General features: G+C 41.4%; 1 protein-coding gene across 1 annotated transcript in view; it reads left to right on the top strand.

The window, feature by feature from the left end:
* The first annotated feature begins 3,425 nt into the window (after positions 1 to 3,425).
* Positions 3,426 to 15,183, top strand: part of CFAP91 (cilia and flagella associated protein 91) — a 137,642-nt gene continuing 125,884 nt past the window's right edge. Inside the window, exon 1 of the mRNA XM_065875857.1 lies at positions 3,426 to 3,549. Coding sequence (XP_065731929.1) covers positions 3,426 to 3,549 — 124 coding nt within the window. The remainder of the gene's footprint in view (positions 3,550 to 15,183) is intronic.

Genomic DNA, 15,183 nt, shown 5'->3' with positions numbered 1-15,183 from the left:
CTTTCCAATTGCCGCAGACAAATATGTGCTGTACATAAATTCTCTATAGCTTTTCAAGAACCCTGAAGTGTCTGAGATTTACCCTGTTTGCCTGCCACAGTTCCATGAATGCTGGTAGAAGCCAGCAAACTGCTGAGTCAGAGATGAAGGATCATTTATTACTTATAGCAGAAGCAACCAAGCATCAGAAGTTTTGCACCACTTCCCTGAGCCCCAATTCCCACAGGGTGATGTGAAGAAGGCCAGGTGACATCACAGATATTTCAACACAGAAAAGGAAGCTTAGGAAACCCAAACCTTTAATAGTGGGCAGTAAGAAAGATTGCCCTTTGCTCAAAAGGAGACAGGATCTCCGACTTCTGAGGCTGTAAGCAAACCTGCCCCTTGCTCCAGAGATAGACATTATTTCTATTGTCCAAGGTTGTTTCCTACACAAAGGAAAGGGCAGACAGCTACCCCCTTACAAGACAAGCAGACACATGAGAGACCCATGGAGAACTGTCTCCCAAACCTGCAAAGTGTAACTTTGATTTTAACGAACCTGTATTATTGACTAGCACCCCTCTCCAACTTAATTTCATAAAGATTGCATATTAGTCATTTCTTGCCGCGCAACAGCATTTCCACAAACCTAGTGGTAATACACATTTATTTGTTATTATTGCACTTCTGTACTTAGGCATCTGGGAATGGCTTAAGTGGCTCCTCTGATTAGGGTCTCAAGACGCAATCAGGATTTTGGCTGAGGCTGTGGTCTCATCTGAGGTTCTACTGGGGAAAAACATGCTTTCAATCTCATTTAGGTTGTTGGCAGAATTCAGTTTCTTGAAGTTGTAGGACTGAAGGATTTGGTTTTTCACTTGCTGTGGTGAGAGGCCACCCTCATCTCCGAGAGGCTACCTGTAGTTCCTTGCCGCTTGGGGTTTCCAAACATGGCCACTTGCTTCCTTAAAGCCAGCAAGGGAGAGAGTGAGCAACTCCAGCAAAATGGAGTTAACTACAGTCTATGTAAAACAATCAACGTCATACATAAACCACTACATTTGACATATTCTATTGGTTAGTGTCTTCCATTATGCTTATCAAGGGGGCTGGCTGTTGGCTACTTCAGATAATTTATCTGATAGAGTGAGGAAAAGTCTTTCTAAGGAGGGGACATTCTAGCTGAGACTTCAGATGATGAGGAGTCAGCAGGGATAAGATGTGGGTAGGGGTGAAGAGCATTCTGGGAAGAAGGAACAGAAAGTGGGAAATGTAGCTATACCCGAAGACAGAAAAATATTATCATGCCATTATAACATTGTATTTTACATGTTTTTGAGTCTGTTTTCTCCATCATACAGTGAGCTGTACAAATTATCTTAAATCTTCAATACCTATTTCATACTAGACAGTAAATTTATATTATAAATGGATGGATTTATTCACTTAAGAATCATTTTGTTAAGCTTTTAGATACCAGGTACTTCAGAGATACAAAATGACATGTAAAGGCCTGTGCCCTCAATGAATTCACAGGTGTGGAGAGCAAAGTTGCTAACAATTACTAATACAAGGTGGTCAATGCCATTGGTGCTCCTACAGCACTGGAAGAAAGAAAGAAGCCTTGGTCTATTTGGGTGATTTGGGAGACTACATAAAGGTGGCAAAATTAGCACTGAGTCTTGAAGAATACCTACATTAGTTGAGGGGCATAAACAGGAAAAAGGCATTTTAGGCAAAGGAATCAGTTTGAGTGGCAAAATAATCTGGCTGGTTTGCAAAAAACCCAAGAAGTTCAGGAGTAGAGAAAATAAAACCAGGAGTATGTGTGGAAAGAGGGATAGCAGGCCAGGAGGCTCATTGAAGTGTCTGTGGATTATATCAAAAAGACAAAGACGCTAACTCTAACGTGCAACACTAGCCAAATGGGATAATTTGAGCATCATAAAGTATAATGATCATAATGGATTAAAAGAATCTGATATGTAAAAATGCATGCATTCATAATGGTACTAATCAAAGAAAATCTTATTGGTTAACATTTGAGGTTGCTAGGGCACCAACTCATTTCTGTGAAATTTGATAACTAAAGTGAAAGAATCCAGCATTCATGCAGACTTTTCTCTATGATCCCTGTATTTCAGGATAACCAATGAGTTGGTGAGGGAAAGTTCTTTTTACAAAGGAATTCCAGGTAATAAAGAAAACTATTGAAGGTATCAGAAATTCACTGTTCTAGCATAAAAGACTTAAGAGATACCAAAATGCAATGTGAAGACTTTTTTCTTGGATCTTTTGATCAGAAAAAAACAACTATTGAATGACATCTTGGACTCAACCAGCGACATGTGAATACATACTGAATATTAGATACATAGGAATTATTAATTTTGTTAGATGCTGACAATGGCGATTAAATTAAAAATCCTTATCAGTTGGAGATACAGATTAATTTAAGGGTAAAAGCAAAAAGGGGAGGTAGGCGATAGATGAAACTAGATTGGCAAAATGTTGATAATTGTTGAATCTTGGTGATGGCTAGTGAGGGTTCATTACTAAAAGTGGATTCACTTTTGCCTATGTTAAAATTTTTTCCATAATAGTTTTAAAAAGCAGGGCCAGTGCCTACTACACCACATCATCTTCAGCTGATTTAATGCCCAGGGCTCAGAAAAGGGTAGCAGAATGCGAATCAACAGTTACTAATTACCCAGCCCACCCCAAACGCTGATACCCACGGCCACAGCTCAGTGTGCCAAAGGCTGACGTTCAGGATTTTGGATTCCTCAGCTCGAACAAGCCCCGCGGAGAGGGGATGTCCGAAATGAAAGCCCCCAACTATTCTAGAAGGTGCTGAGATTTCCCAGGCATTTCCGAAAGAGGCCAACGGAGTGTAACTGGCCGATGGCTGCAGGATTTAAGCAGCAGCCTTTTCCCCAGCCTGCGGCCCCCTGGCCTTGACCCTGGTGGGCGGCTAAATGCTCGTGGCTTGGTCACCGGAGTGAAGTGGAAAGCGAGGCCGTCCCTCTCCCTTCCCTCCTCCCCTCCCCAGGCCTGCCCTTCTTTCCTCCTTTCCTCCCCCTTCTTCCTCCACCCCTCACGCTCCTCTCCTCTGCGCACTTTCCGGACCTTCCGCTCCTGCGCCTCGCCCCACCCCTCCCTTGTCATCAGTCGGCTCCTCCTCCCCCAGCCAGCCCCGCCCCTCCCTTCACGAGCCCCGCCCCGTATCTTCACTCAGCCCCGCCTCTCCTGCTCCTCACCCCGCCCCTTCCTTGTCGTCACTCGGCTCCTCCTCTCACACGCGAGTCCCGCCCCTCTCTTCTGGATTAGCTGTGTGTCCTCGCTCAGCCCTCGCTCCTTGCGGGGGTTACCATAGCTACGTTGCACACCGCATCTCGGTCTCCGTAGTCGGTCCTCGCTGGCCGCAGGGAAGAGCCGGCACCATGAGTCACGTAGTGACCATCGAAGAGCCCCAGGCCAAGCCGCCGGTGTCTCAAACCCGGTGCGGAGGGAGGTCGGGGGCCTGGGGCAAAGTCTCTGCCAATCGAACATATGATTTCCTATACGGTAAGGGCGGTTCCAGACCTCCCTCCTGAGTTGCCGACTCCTGGGCCAGGTGGGCTTTGAGACGGTGGGACCTGGCCGGGGGCGCGGCGGACAAAAGACGAGCCTCAGGACGGATCCTTTGCCCGCGGTCCTCTTCTGTTGGGTGGGGGCAGCTCCAAGTCCCCGAGGTGGTGGCGCTCTCGCGGGGGTGGGGAAGGTGTCTCGGAGACCACAGGTGCGCTCTGCATCTCAGAGCACTGAGCGGGAACACCTGACTCTTCTCCACCCTCTTTTTCTGATAATTTGCACAGCCTTAAGCAATCGTCCTGAATCCTGTTCCTGGCGTTCTGACTTGGAGATTCACTCAACACTCCCGCATGCAAACTGCATAAAATGCCCAAAGAGAATGACCTTCCTGCTCCCATTCCCTAGGGGGGCAACTCCAAATTTGGCATTCTAGGTAAAGAAGGGTCAGTTTATCTCATCTTTGTTTTCAGGTTTCTCTTTTTTTTTTTTTGCGGTACGCGGGCCTCCCACTGCTGTGGCCTCTCCCGTTGAGGAGCACAGGCTCTGGACGCGCAGGCTCAGCGCCCACGGCTCATGGGCCCAGCCGCTCCGCGGCATGCGGGATCCCCCCGGACCGGGGCACGAACCCGCGCCCCCTGCATCGGCAGGCGGACCCCCAACCACTGCGCCACCAGGGAAGCCCCAGGTTTCTCTTTTTATTTAAGCTTATTCTTATCCATCAAAGTGTTGCTTATAAACTAGGTCCACTAGGGCCTTTGGGCCAGTAAAAGCCCCAGTTTATTTTAATGACCTGATTGTTCATTTATGTTCTGTCTCTTCTACTGGACCATAAGTTCCCTGAGTTCTTTAAGTTCTTGTTCTATACATTTTTGTAGCCTTCTCAGCACTTATTCCAGTGCTGGTACATATGTTAGGTGCTATGTAATTTATTATGAATTATTGAATTGAATTTACTACTACAATAATTATAATCAGTAAAGCATGATTTTTTCCAGTTTTGCCCTGTCACCCTACTTTTAACCACGTGGTATCTCCTCTGGGAATCCCAGGGTCTCCTTTGGATGGGATTCTTTAGGGTAGCCATTTCCTGGTGTTGGGAATGTGTAATGATTGCTTACATTTGTATAGTACTTTACAGTTAACACCATTCTTTTATAAATCTTACCTCATTTATATACCATTTTGCATTTAACTTGACTTTAATCCTTTGTATCTCTCAAGTGCCTCACTCGAAGTGCCCCCAATACTTTGTCACTTCCCTGAATCTACATTTGTTGATGGATTAGTAGCTACACTAATGCCCTGCTAATTAAAGTCTTTTAAATATGATATATTTTTCCCAGCTTCCAAAAATATTTTATAATATTTCCTGGGTTTATCAAGAGCTCTTTCCTCCTTTCTTTCCCCCCAGAATCTGAAATTTATTATAGTTTTCCCAAAAAGTAATCATCATATTTTGGGGTTTGAAACACTTCCTCATCGTCACCATTACTTGGTTGTGACAACTTCCTGTGCTTCTTAGAATTATTTTTACAATACGGGTAAATTGGCTGAGGGGCTCTTTCATGATTTCCATGGAAAAATTTCCCCCATTAAATTCATGGGCTTTTGATAACATTAGGCCTGGGAGCTGAAAGGATTGGTGTTCGAATCAACTGCCAATCAATAAGTTGCCAACTTCTTTATTTTTTAATAAATTTTTTTGAAGTATGGTTGATTTACAATACTGTGTTAGTTTCAGGTATACAGCAAAGTAATTCAGTTATTTATATATATAGTTCAGATTATTTTCCATTGTAGGTTATTATATTTAATTTACAGTAAATCCTTGTTGCTTTTCTATTTTATGTGTAGTAGTTTGTATCTGTTAATCCCATACTCCTAATTTATCCCTCCCACCTCCCTTTCCCCTTTGGTAACCATAAGTTTATTCTCTATGTCTGTGAGTCTGTTTTGTATGTAGATTCATTTGTATTATTTTTCAGATTCCCCATATAAGTGATATTGTGTAATATTTGTCTTTGTCTGACTTACTTCGCCAAGTATAATATTCTCTAGGTTCATACATGTTGCTGCAAATGGCAATATTTCATTCTTTTTCTATGGATGAGTAATAGTCCATTGTGTGTGTGTGTGTATATATATATATATATATATATATGTATATGTATATACCACGTCTTCTAAAGCCAATCATCTGCTAATGGGCACTGGGTTGCTTCCATATTTTGGCTATTGTAAATACTGCTGCTATGAACATTGGGGTACAGGTATCTTTACAAATTAGAGTTTTCATTTTTTACAGATATATACCCAGGAGTGGGATTAGTGGATCATATGTTAGCTCTAGTTTTTTTTAAGGAACCTCCATACTGTTTTCCATAGTGGCTGCACCAATTTATACATTCCCACCAACAGTGTAGGAGGGTTCCCTTTTTTCCATACCCTCTTAGGAATTTATTATTTATAGACTTTTTATGATGGCCATTTTGACCACTGTGTGGTGATACCTCATGGTGGTTTTGATTTGCATTTCTTTAATAATTAGTCATGTTGAGCAATTTCTCATACACTTCTTGGCCATCTGTATGTCTTCTTTGGAAAATGTCTATTTAGGTCTTCTGCCCATTTTTTGATTGGGTATTTATTTATCTATCTATTTATTTATTTATTGCCACGTTGGGTCTTTGTTGCTGCGTGCGGGCTTTCTCTCTTTGCAGCTAGCAGGGGCTACTCTTTGTTGCGGTGTGCAGGCTTCTCATTGCGTTGGCTTCTCTTGTTGCGGAACATGGGCTCTTTGCTTGCGGGCTTCAGTAGTTGCAGAATGTGGGCTCAGTAGCTGTGGCACATGGGCCCTAGAGTGCGCGGGCTTCAGTAGTTGCAGCACGTGGGCTCAGTAGTTGTGGCACGCAGGCTTTAGGGCATGTGGGCTTCAGTGGCTGTGGCACATGGGCTTCGTAGTTGTGGCTCGTGGGCTCTAGAGTGCAGGCTCAGTAGTTGTGGCACACGGGCTTAGTTGCTCCACGGCATGTGGGCTCTTCCCTGGACCAGGGATCAAACCCGTGTCCCCTGCATTGGCAGGTGGATTCTTAACCACTGCACCACCAGGGAAGTCCCTGTGTGTTTTTGATATTGAGTTGTGTAAGCTGTTTGTATATTTTGGTTATTAACCCTTTGTTGGTCACATTGTTTGCAAATATTTTCTCCCATTCCGTAGGTTTTTTCAGTTTGTTGATGGTTTGCTTTACTGTGCAAAATCTTTTAAGTTGGATTAGTACCATTTGTTTATTTTTGCTTTTATTTCTTTTGCCTTGGGAGACTGATCTAAGAAAATATTGCTACAATTTATGTCAGAGGATGTTTTCCCTATGTTCTCTTCTAGGAGTTTTATGGTTTCATGTCTTATATTTAGGTCTTTAAATCATTTTGAGTTTATTTTTGTAAATGGTTTGAGGGAGTGTTCTAATTGCATTAATTTACATGTAGCTAGCTGTCCAACTTTCCCAGTACCACTTGTTGAAGAGACTGTCTTTCCTCCATTGTATATTCTTGCCTCCTTTGTTATAGATTAATTGACCATAGGTACATGGGTTTATTGCTGGGCTCTCTGCTCTGTTGATCTATATGTCTGTTTTTGTGCCAATACCATGCTGTTTTTATTACTATAGCTTTGTAGAATAGTTTGAAGTCTGGAAGGGTTATGTCTCCAGTTTTGTTCTTTTTCCTCAGGATTGCTTTGACAATTCTGGGTCTTTTGTTGTTCCATATAAATTTTAGGATTATTTGTTCTAGTTGTGTGAAAAATGTTATGGGTATTTTGATAGGGATTGTATTAAATCTGTAGATTGCTTTGGGTAGTATGGCCATTTTAACAATACTGATTGTTCGACTCCAAGAGCATGGAATATCTTTCCATTTCTTTGAATCATCTTCAGTTTCCTTTATCAATGTTTTATAGTTTCCAGCATACAGGTCTTTTACTTCTTGGTTAGGTTTATTCCTAGATATTTTTTTATTGATGCAATTTTAAATGGGATTTTTTTTAACTTTCTGATATTTAATTGTTAGTATAAAAAATGCAACAAATTTCTGTATATTAATCTTGTATCCTGCTACCTTGCTGAATTCATTTATTAGTTCTAATAGTTTTTGTATGGATACTTTAGTGTCTTCTATATAGAGTCGCATGCCATCTGCAAATAGTGACAGTTTTACTTCTTCCCTTCCAATTTGGATACTTTTTAATTTCTTTTTCTTGTCTCATTGCTATGGCTAGGGCTTTCAATACTATGTTGAATGGAGGTGGTGAGAGTGGACATCCTTTTCTTGTTCTGAATTCAGTTAGAAGGCTTTCAGCTCTTCACCATTGACTTTTATGTTGGCTGTGGGTTTGTGGTTTATTATGTTCAGTTATGTTCCCTCTGTACCCACTTTGGTGAGAGTTTTTATCATGAATGGATGTTGAATTTGGTCAAATACTTTTTCTGTGTGTATTGAGATGGTCATATGGTTTTTGTCTTTCCTTCTGTTAATGTGGTGTATCACATTGGTTGATTTGTGTATGTTGAACCATCCTTGCTACCCTGGAATGAATCCAACTTGATCGTGGTGTACGATCCTTTTTATGTATTGTTGGATTTGGTTTGCTAATATTTTGTTGAGGATTTTTGTATCTATATTCATCAAAGATATTGGCCTGTAATTTTCTTTTTTGGTAGTGGCTTTGTCTGGTTTTGCTATCAGGGTGATGGTAGCTTCACAGAATGACTTTGGGAGTGTTCCCTCCTCTTAATTTTTTGGAATAGTTTGAGCAGGATAGGTATAAATTCTTCTTTGTAAGTTTGGCAAATTCCCGAGTGAAGTCATCCTGACCTGGACTTTTCTTTGGAGGGAGTTTTGTTTCATTTTGTTTTTTAAGTAGAGTTAACTTATAATGTGGAGGGATTTTTTTTTTTTTTTTAATTACAGATTCTATTTCACCTCAAAGATTGGTCTGTTCGAATTATCTGTTTCTTCTTGGCTCAGTTTTGGCAGGCTGTATGTTGCTAGAAACTTGTTCATTTCTTCTAGGTTGTCCAATTTGTTGGCATATAACTGTTCACAGTATTGTCTTATGAGTTTTTGTATTTACGTGGTGTCAGTTGTTATTTCGCCTCTTTCATTTCTTATTTTATTTATTTGGGTCCTCTCTCTTTTCTTCTTGGTGAGCCTGGCTAGAGGTTTGTCAATTTTGTTCCTCTTTTAAAAACAAAAACAAAAACAAAAAAACAGCACTTGGTTTTATTGATCTTTTCTATGATTATTTTATCTCTATCTTATTTCCTCGCTGATCTTTATTATTTCCTTCCTTCTTCTGACTTTGGGTTTTGTTTGTTCTTCTTTTTCTATTTTTTTTTCCCCCAATGTCAGCTGTTTTCCTGTGGGCTTTTCCAAAAGCAGACCTTGAGGTAAACGTTCATAGGAGACTGCTTTATTAAGAAGTACAATCCAAAAGAAACCAGAGATAGGGAAATGTGACTGAGACAGGGAATGTCAGAGAGAAAATAAAACCATGTGTTACCAAGGTGATTACCACAAAGTTTGTATCAAGTAAAAGTAAAACCATTTTTCTCAGAAGCAGTATGTGTTACTTTGCCTATCGATAATCCAGCCCTGGAGTGGAAGGAGAATTTACCTGCTGGCTTCTGTTTCTCTTTGGTTAAAACTTCGCTTTATGTATCCTCAGTAAAAGACATGTGAAGGTGATATGCATTTCCCATGGATTTTCACGTCTCCAGGTCACAGAGAAAAACTAAGGGGAAGGTGAGGGACACTTGGTGCAGACACGAGGTAAAGAGACACTGGGCTGTGCCTGCTGCTTGGACTGCAGCTTGGTTGAGCCAAAACAGAAATTGTTGCTCTGGTTAGTTGGTAGGAAACAAGTTGGCAAGAGCTCCAGACATCTGCAAATTATAAGTTTATGAAATCATGTAAATGAAGTGGCTGATCCAAACATACCAAAACCAGAACCAAACAAAACAGCACTTCTCTTCCCCACACTCTCCTGCCCTTTTGATTATAACCTCCCAGAGGGAAAACTTTCAGTTCTTTTTAGCTCTTTCTTCTCGTATTTAGTAAAATATTCTTTTTCATCTTTTCTTTAAAAATTTTTTTTAATTAAAATTTTTAACCATTTAAAAAATTTAAGTAGAATTAATTTACAATGTTGTGTTAGTTTCAGATGTACAACAAAGTGATTCAGATACATATATATATATATATATACACACGTATATACTTTTTCAGATTCTTTTCTTTTATAGGTTATTATAAGATATTGGATATAGTTTCCTGTGCAATACAGTAGGTCTTTTTTGTTTATCTGTTTTACGTATAGTAGTGCGTATATGTTAATCCCAAACTCCTAATTTATCTCTCCCCCCTCATTATCCCCTTTGGTAACCATAAGTTTGTTTTCTACGTCTGTGAGTCTGTTTCTGTTTTGTAAATAAGTTCATTTGTATCTTTTTTTTTTTTTTTGCGGTACACGGGCCTCTCACTGTTGTGGCCTCTCCCGTTGCGGAGCACAGGCTCCGGACGCGCAGGCTCAGCGGCCATGGCTCACGGGCCCAGCCGCTCCACGGCACGTGGGATCCTCCCGGACCAGGGCACGAACCCGTGTTCCCTGCATCGGCAGGTGGACTCTCAACCACTGTGCCACCAGGGAAGCCCTGTTCATGTTGCTGCAAATGTCATTATTTCATTCTTTTTTATGGCTGAGTAATAGTCCATTGTATATACATATATATATATGTGGGGTATATATATATATATATATATATGTATATATATATATATATATATATATATACATACACACATACATACACACACACACAGCATCTTCTTTATCCGTTCATCTGTTGATGTTCATTTAGGTTGCTTCCAGGTCTTGGCTATTGTAAATAGTGCTGCTATGAACTTTGGGGTGCATGTATCTTCAAATTAGAGTGTTCTCCAGATAAATGCCCAGGAGTGGGATTTAAGGATCATACGGTAACTCTATTTTTAGGTTTTTAAAGAACCTCCATGCTGTTCTCCATAGTGGCTGCACCAATTTACATTCCCACCAACAGTGTAGGAGGGTTCCTTTTTCTCCACACTCTCTCCAGTATTTATTATTTGTAGACTTGTTAATGATGGCCATTCTGATGTGAGGTGATACCTCATTGTAGTTTTGATTTGCATTTCTCTAATAATTAGCGATATCGAACACCTTTTCATGTGCCTGTTGGGCATCTATATGCCTTCTTGGAGAAATATCTATTTAGGTATTCTGGTCACTTTTTATTGGGCTCTTTGTTTTTTTGGTATTATAGTAAATGAGCTGTTGGTGTATTTTGGAAATTAATTCCTTGTTGGTAGCATCATTTGCAAATATTTTTTCCCACTTTGTAGGTTGTCTTTTTGTTTTGTTTATGGTTTCCTTTGCTATGCAAAAGCTTTTAAGTTTTATTAGGTCCCATTTGTTTATTTTTGGTTTTGTTTCCATTACTCTAGGAGATGGATCCAAAAAAATTATTGCTATGATTTATGTCAGAGTCTTCTGCCTATGTTTTCCTCTAGGAGTTTTATAGTATCTGGTCTTACACTTAGGTCTTTAATCCATCTTGAGTTTATTTTTGTATATGGTGTTAGAGAATGTTCTAATTTCATTCTTTTACATGTAGCTGTCCAGTTTTCCCAGCACTATTTATTGAAGAGATTGTCTCTTCTCCATTGTATTTTCTTGCCTCCTTTGTCATAGATTAATTGCCTGTAGGTGTATGGGTTTATTTCTGGGCTCTCTATTCTGTTCCATTGATCTGTATGTCTGTTTTTGTGCCAGTACCATACTGTTTTGATTATTGTAGCTTTGTAGTATAGTGTGAAGTCAGAGAGTGTGATTCCTCCAGCTCTGTTCTTCTTTCTCAAGATTGTTTTGGCTATTTGGGGTCTTTTGTGTTTCCATCCAAATTAAAAAAATTTTTTTTCTAGTTCTGTGAAAAATGCCATTGGTAATTTGATAGGGATTTCATTGAATCTGTAGATTGCCTTGGGTAGTATGGTCATTTTAACAATATGGATTCTTCCAATTCAAGAACATGGTTTTTCCATCTGTTTCCATCTGTTTCATTCTTTCCATCTGTTTGTGTCATCTTCAGTTTCTTTCATCAGTGTCTTATAGTTTTCAGAGTAGAGGTCTTTTGCCTCCTTAGGTAGGTTTATTTCTAGGTGTTTTATTCTTTTTGATATAATGTAAACAGGATTGTTTCCTTAATTTCTCTTTCTGATATTGCTTTGTTAGTGTATAGAAATGCAACCGTTTTCTGTACATTAATTTTGTATCTAGCAACTTTACCAAATTCACTGATGAGCTCTAGTAGTTTTCTGATAGCGTCTTTAGGATTTTCTATGTATAGCATCATGTCATGTGCAAACAATGACAGTTTTACTTTTTTTTTTTTTTTTTTTTGTGGTACGCGGGCTTCTCACTGTTGTGGCCTCTCCTGCTTTGGAGCACAGGCTCCGGACGCACAGACTCAGCGGCCATGGCTCACGGGCCCAGCCGCTCTGCGGCATGTGGGATCTTCCCGGACCGGGGCATGAACCCGCGTCCCCTGCATCGGCAGGCGGACTCTCAACCACTGCGCCACCAGGGAAGCCCAGTTTTACTTATTTTTAATTTGGATTCCTTTTATTTATTTTTCTTCTCTGATTACTGTGGCTAGGACTTCCAAAACTGTTCAATAAAAGTGGTGACAGTGGACATCCTTGTCTTCTTCCTGATCTTAGAGGAAATACTTTCTGCTTTTCATCACTGAGTATGATATTAGCTGTGGGTTTGTCATATATGGCCTTTATTATGTTGAGGTTGGTTCCCTCTGTGTCCACTTTCTGAAGAGTTTTTTATCATAAATGGATGTTGAATTTTATCAAAAGCTTTTTCTGTACCTATTGAGATTTTCATATGGCTTTTATTCTTCAGTTTGTTAAGGGTGTATCCTGCTGATTGATTTGCGGATATTGAAAAATCCTGGCATCTCTGGGATAAATCCTACTTGATCATGGTGTATGATCCTTTTAATGTATTGTTGGAATCAGTTTGCTAGTATCTTTTGTTTTTTAATTTATTTATTTTATTCTTTTTATTTATTTATTTTTATTTTCATTGCTGCATGCAGGCTTTCTCTAGTTGAGGTGAGTGGGGGCTACTCTTCATTGCAGTGCTTGGGTTTCTCACTGCGGTGACTTCTCTTGTTGTGGAGCACGGGCTCTAGGCTCACGGGCTTCAGTAGTTGTGGCACGTGGGCTCAGTAGTTGTGGCTTGCGGGCTGTAGAGCGCAGGCTCAGTAGTTGTGGCGCATGGGCTTAGTTGCCCCATGGCATGTGGGATCTTCCTGGACCAGGGCTCAAACCCGTGTCCCCTACATTGGCAGGTGGACTCTCAACCACTGTGCCCCTGAGATATTTTTAAACCTCAGGGAAGCCCCTGAGATATTTTTAAACCTCTCCTTCTATTCTAAATGATAATCTTGCTGGGTAGAGTATCCTGGGTTGCAGTTTTTCCCGTTTCAGGACTTTGAATATACCATGGCCCTCCCTTCTGGCCTGCAAAGTTTCTGTAGAGAAATCAGCTGATAGCCTTATGAGGTTTTCCTTGTAACTAACTCTGTTTTTTTGCTGCATTTAGAATTCTCTGTTTATCTTTAACTTTTGCTGTTTTAGTTATGATATGTCTTGATGTGGGTCTGTTTGTGTTCATTTTGTTTGGGACCCTCTTTGCTTCCTGTACCTGGATATCTATTTCCTTATTTATGTTTGGGAACTTTTCAGCCATAATTTCTTCAAATATATTCTTGATCCCCTTCTCTCTCTCTCTCTCTCTTCTCCTTCTAGAACCCCTATTATGTGTAGGTTGGCATACTTCATATTATCCCATAGATCTTGTATGTTGCCTTTATTTTTTTCATTTGTCTTTCTGTCTGCTGTTCTGATTGAATAATTTCCATTATTCTATCTTCCAGATCACTTACTCATTCTTCTGTGTCATTTAGTCTGCTATTCATTGCTTCTAGATTGGTTTTTATCTCAGGAATTGAATTGTCTAATTTTGATTGGTTCATCTTTATAGTTTCTAGTTCCTTGTTACAGCGATCTGCATTTCTATTGATAATCTTTCTTAATTCCTTTAGCATTTTTATTACCTTCTTTTTGAACTCAAGGTCTAGTAGACTGGTGAGGTCTGTTTCATTATTTGTTCTTTCAGGGGATTTCTCTTGTTCTGTTGATTGGAAATAGTTCCTATGCTTTTTAATTTTACTTAACTTTCTCTGTCTATGAATTTAGGAGAAACAGCAATCTACTGTGGTCTTGAAGGGGTGTTTTTATGTGGGATTGACCCTGCAAAGACAGTATGTCTCCAGTATTTTTGGTGCAAGGGCTGATTTTGGTATGGATGCCAGCCACATTTTTCCTCAGGGTGTGCTGGTCGTTACCCCCTTGATAGGGGGTGTGCTTGGTGTTGTCATATCTAGAGCCTGTGCTGGATGTGAGGCAGCGCTTCCTCTCTGCTCCGTGGCTGTCACCGTACTTTTGGGGGTGGGGCCTGCTCCCCAGTTGTTGGAATAGATGGCCTGAGGATTGGGTTCGATCAAGCTCCGTAGCCCTTGAGTGTGCACCCTGCCCCAAGGGAGGTAAATCCTGAAGCAAATGAGGCCCATGTGGTCACAGAAGACCTGTACACCACCTGTGTGGGCATCCGTGGTTCCACTCAGAAGCAGTCTAAGTTCACGTCCCTTTCTCTGTGGTGTTCATCCCAGATCTAGTGCAGGGCTGTGGTGTGGAGTGGGTGGGGCTGGGGCATTTGCTAGGCTGGGGCTGGCGGTCAGGTTGTGGTTGCAGGAGTTGAGCTGGCTGCTTTGCTGCCTGAGATCTGGGCTGCCTCTGTGGCAGTCTTTTCCCAGGACCGTTATTCCCCAGACGTAGTGCTAAGCTGTGGTGTGGAGTGGGCGGAGCCTGGGCTCTCTTGCTGGCAAATGAACTGCTGCATACCCCTGCCCAGGGCCTGCCCGAGATTCAGTACTTAGCCCCTTCACACTCTTGTGGTGCCACCAGGTACACACGCTGACAGTTTCTGCCCAGCTAGACCCACTGCCCCTGTGCGTGCACTTATAATGGGCTCTGCAGGGCCCCCCAACCCCGATAACCTCCCAGGCCCTCTGGTCTGTCTCTGCATAGCTAGGCCAGGTTTCTGCTCAGATCTCATGCCAAGCTGTGGTGTGGACTGAGTGGGGCTCGGGCATCCGCCCATTTGGATTGGGAAGTGCAGTGAGGTGGCAGCCACCAGTGCAAGGCTGTCTCATCCCTGATTGTTAGCAAGCCAGCACACGTGCAGTCCTATCGAGTAGAGTCTAGACTTCTTCAGTCTTTCTGTCTGTCTCAGTGAATTTCCCAGCAGGCAAGGGGACTTTAATCCTCTGTGCAGGAATCCCAGGAACTGGATGCCCAAACTGTGGCTTGATCTGCTCACTCCCCAGAGTGAAGGTCCACCCATGTGGACCTTTTCTTCCTTTCAGATCCCTCCCAGGGATGCAGGTCCTGATCTGG

The sequence above is a fragment of the Phocoena phocoena genome, chromosome 4, assembly GCF_963924675.1.
Source record: "Phocoena phocoena chromosome 4, mPhoPho1.1, whole genome shotgun sequence".
In the NCBI taxonomy this organism is placed as follows: domain Eukaryota; kingdom Metazoa; phylum Chordata; class Mammalia; order Artiodactyla; family Phocoenidae; genus Phocoena; species Phocoena phocoena.
The sequence above is the reverse complement of the archived record's forward strand: the minus strand, read 5'-3'. Positions and strand labels throughout refer to the sequence as shown.